General features: G+C 46.3%; 1 protein-coding gene across 1 annotated transcript; it reads left to right on the top strand.

Moving 5' to 3' along the window:
• Positions 1-2,225: 2,225 nt before the first annotated feature.
• Positions 2,226-3,065, top strand: EMH_0084020 (uncharacterized protein; the record flags this gene model as incomplete). The annotated part of the gene is made up of 1 exon (XM_038022852.1): positions 2,226-3,065. The coding sequence occupies one exon, from the start codon at positions 2,226-2,228 to the stop codon at positions 3,063-3,065; it is 840 nt and encodes a 279-aa protein (XP_037878706.1).
• Positions 3,066-3,384: the final 319 nt, after the last annotated feature.

The following is a 3,384-nucleotide window of genomic DNA, read 5'->3' as shown; positions in this document are numbered from 1 at the left end:
GCGTTGTTCTTCAGCTCCGTCGCTGCATGCAGCCGCAGATTCTGAACAGCTTTCTTCTGGCGGTATCTCGTTGCTTTCTCGCGGCGGTGTTTCTGTAGATATTCGTTTAGGAGCAGAAAAACTGCTCACAAGAGGAAAGGGAACCGCGGAAACCCCCGCGGATGCCTTCGGTTTCAGCCAGGGAGGCCGAAACCTCGCCTGGGGTTTCGTTGAGGTTTCAGTGGAATCTGAAGGGAAATTGGGGGAATCCATGGAAAATATATATCAGTAGTTTTATTTCAAGTTAAATTATTCATCAATTCATTTGTTTCTAGTGCAGAAATGGCAGTAACATGCAAACAAATGCCTTTTGTATCGCGAGAAAGCTGTGCAGAAAACGCACGCCTCGTCAGGTGTACATGCACCTTTTTGTGAAATTCTGTTCAGGTTTCCTCCTGGTTTCTGAACTCATTTGTATCTTTATATCAGCTCTTTGCTGATCTGCATCTTATTTGTATTTAAAACAATTATTCTATTGAATATATAATGCTGAAACCTCAAAAATAAATGCAGAAATTCCTTTTTCTGTTGTGTCTGTATCCCGAATTGAATATTCATACTAAAGGGAGGTATATTAATGTCTAAGGAAATCAAATTTTTTACACTAAAAAAGGATTATTATGTTTTATTTCATTAAAAAAAGTCTACCTTACCGGTCAAAAAAAGCTGAGATCTGTATCTGCTTTCCTTTTGTGAAGAAAGCAGCAGAATGACGCCGCAGTAACCACTGCAGCTGCAGCTGCAGCACTCCCCGGCGTTCTGAGGAAAGCTGCAGCTGCAGCTGCAGCCGCCAGGCGGGGGAAAGCTCCCCGGTTGCAGCAGCAAGCTGCTGCATATGTGCTGCATGAGCAAAGCCAAGAGCGCTTCAGGGCTGCGTATTTATTTCTATGGTGAGTTGCAACTGCAGCTGCAGCTGCAGCTGCTGCTGCAACTGCTGCTGCTGCTACTGCAGCTGCAGCTGCAGCTGCAGGTCATGTATGTTAGTTTTGTCTGCATATTCATGTTGTGTGGTGGTGGTTCAGTTGCGGTATCCTGCTGGCGCTGCTCCTCCTGTAGGGGGTTTATCTTTNCATGTTGTGTGGTGGTGGTTCAGTTGCGGTATCCTGCTGGCGCTGCTCCTCCTGTAGGGGGTTTATCTTTGAAACATTCGTTTACTTGTTGTTGTGCTTTTTTTCTTTTTTCTTTCATGGATTTAGTTTTGAGTTCATTTATTTGTTTTTGTCTTTCTTTTCTCTCTGCTGCTGCTTGTTTCTCTCTTTCTGTTGCCTCTCCCGCGGCTCCCCTCTCAAAGGCGGCTGCAGCTTTCTGTACATTTCCTCCTCTGTTTTTCTTTTTCCGTCGAGCAGTGGAGTTAATGCAGCCCATGGCGTATTATATTTGTTATTTTTAGGGTATTTAATGAAAGAAAACGCATGCAAAGAAGAGAAAATACAGCAGAGAGAAACACGAAACAAAGACGGAGGAGTCGGCAGCCGGTGGTGTCAGTGAAGATGTCGCCAGGAGAAAACCAGAGATTTCAAGCGCATATTAATGTAAGAAATATATTTATAATTATATTTGTATTTATATTTATATTTTTATTTATATTTATGTTTTATTTTTTCATTTTTATTGATGGGTTCGTGCAACTCACAGGCATGGATACAACGGTCTCGCCGACGCCGCCTCTCGAGACCTGGGGCTGAGCGGGGTGTCCATTGCGTTTCTTCTTTCCTTGAAAAAGTAATTTATTTATTTAAATATATTAAATTTATGAATATTATTCATTAAATAACTTCAAAAGCAGAAAAAAACCAACCAAAATGCTGCACATCCTCTCCTTGCTGCGGCGACAGACCCTCGATACAGACTAGCCACCAGCACGAAGCTCTGCGGTGTATCTGCAGCTTAGGAGCGGAAACTGCATTTCTTTTCCTTTTACACTTTCATTTATTTCTCTATTCACTTCCATTTATATTTTTATCCCCTGCATCCTTCTCTCTCCCCCCCCACCACCTACGTCGATTGCTGTGTGTTCATATTCCTTCTCTCTGCATGCTCTGCTGCTCTTCTCTCTCTATCATCTTCTTTTGCAGCATTACTTCACTTCTCTCACAAATTCTGAAGAAAAGCTGCGGCCTCGTTGCTGCAACAAGCTGGGGTGTATGTACACCTGAGGAGCTCAGCTCGCACCAGCAGCATTGACTATGAGCGCTCCGCAGCAGACAGAGGAGAAGGCCGTGCAGACGGAGGCAGCAGCAGCAGCAGCAGCAGCAGTTGCTGCGGCTGATTCGCCTGTCTCCTCTCACTCACCTGATCCCCCAGTTGACTCTGCAGCAGCAGCAGCAAAAGCAGCAGAAGCAGCAGCAGCAGCAGCAGCAGCAGAAGACACAGAAATAATATTCAAGGAATATGAACAGACACCAGACGGCCCCACAACCCCAACCGGAAATATAATTTTTGATTTTATAAATAGCGTCCTAGACGAGCTGTACTTCGGCAGAGAGGAGGTGCAGCGCCAGCAAGCAGCAGCAGCAGAAGCAGCAGCAGCAGCAGCAGCAGCAGCAGCGGAAGCAGCAGCAGCAGCGCGTGCTCAGCAGAAAACTTGTTCAGAGGCTTCTCCTCGCTGTGAAGGCAGCACAGACTATAGAGCGTTTCTTAGGGGCCTCTGTCTCTACCCTGCAGCAGCAGCAGCAGCAGCAGCAGCAAAGCCATCTCTCTCTCCTCTTCCTGCTGCAGCAGCAGCAGCAGATAGATTTGCTTCTTTTGATCCCTTCACGAGAGAAATTCTTAATCAGTTTGCTGCTGACGAGCCTGAGGTGTATCTACCCTACATGCATTTCCATAAGGTATACCCCGGCAGCAGCAGCAGCTGCTGCAGCAGCAGCAGCAGCAGCTGCTGCTGCTGCAACAGCAGCAAAGAGCCCTGCTGCAGCCTGCCACAGCAGCAGCAGCAGACACTGAAGGGAGTCAGCATACCCCAGCATACACCCACCAAGCTGCAGCAGCAGCAGCAGCAGCAGCAGCAGAAATGTGTGTCTGCTTGAGCAGCACTATAAACCCAAAACCCTCACCTCCCTGCAGCTTTAATTAACTCTATTTTCTCCTTTTCTGTATTTCTTTTTCTTTTTCTTTTTCTTTTTCTTTTTCTGTCTCTTCTTTCCTTCTTTGCGTCATCAGCTGCTGCCAGTGGGGTGTCTGTACACCTCCGCTGCAACGCGAAACATAAGGGGATCTAGCTAGCTAGCTAGGCTAGCTAGCTAGCTTGCTAGCTAGCTGACCGGCTATGTACCTACCTATCTAGCTCTCTAGCTACCTATCTATCTATCTATCTAGCTGTATATATAGCTAGCTAGCTAGCTAGCT

The sequence above is a fragment of the Eimeria mitis genome, genomic scaffold, assembly GCF_000499745.2.
Source record: "Eimeria mitis Houghton genomic scaffold, Emh_scaff5753, whole genome shotgun sequence".
Taxonomy (NCBI): domain Eukaryota; phylum Apicomplexa; class Conoidasida; order Eucoccidiorida; family Eimeriidae; genus Eimeria; species Eimeria mitis.
This window is presented reverse-complemented; position numbering and strand designations above follow the sequence as displayed.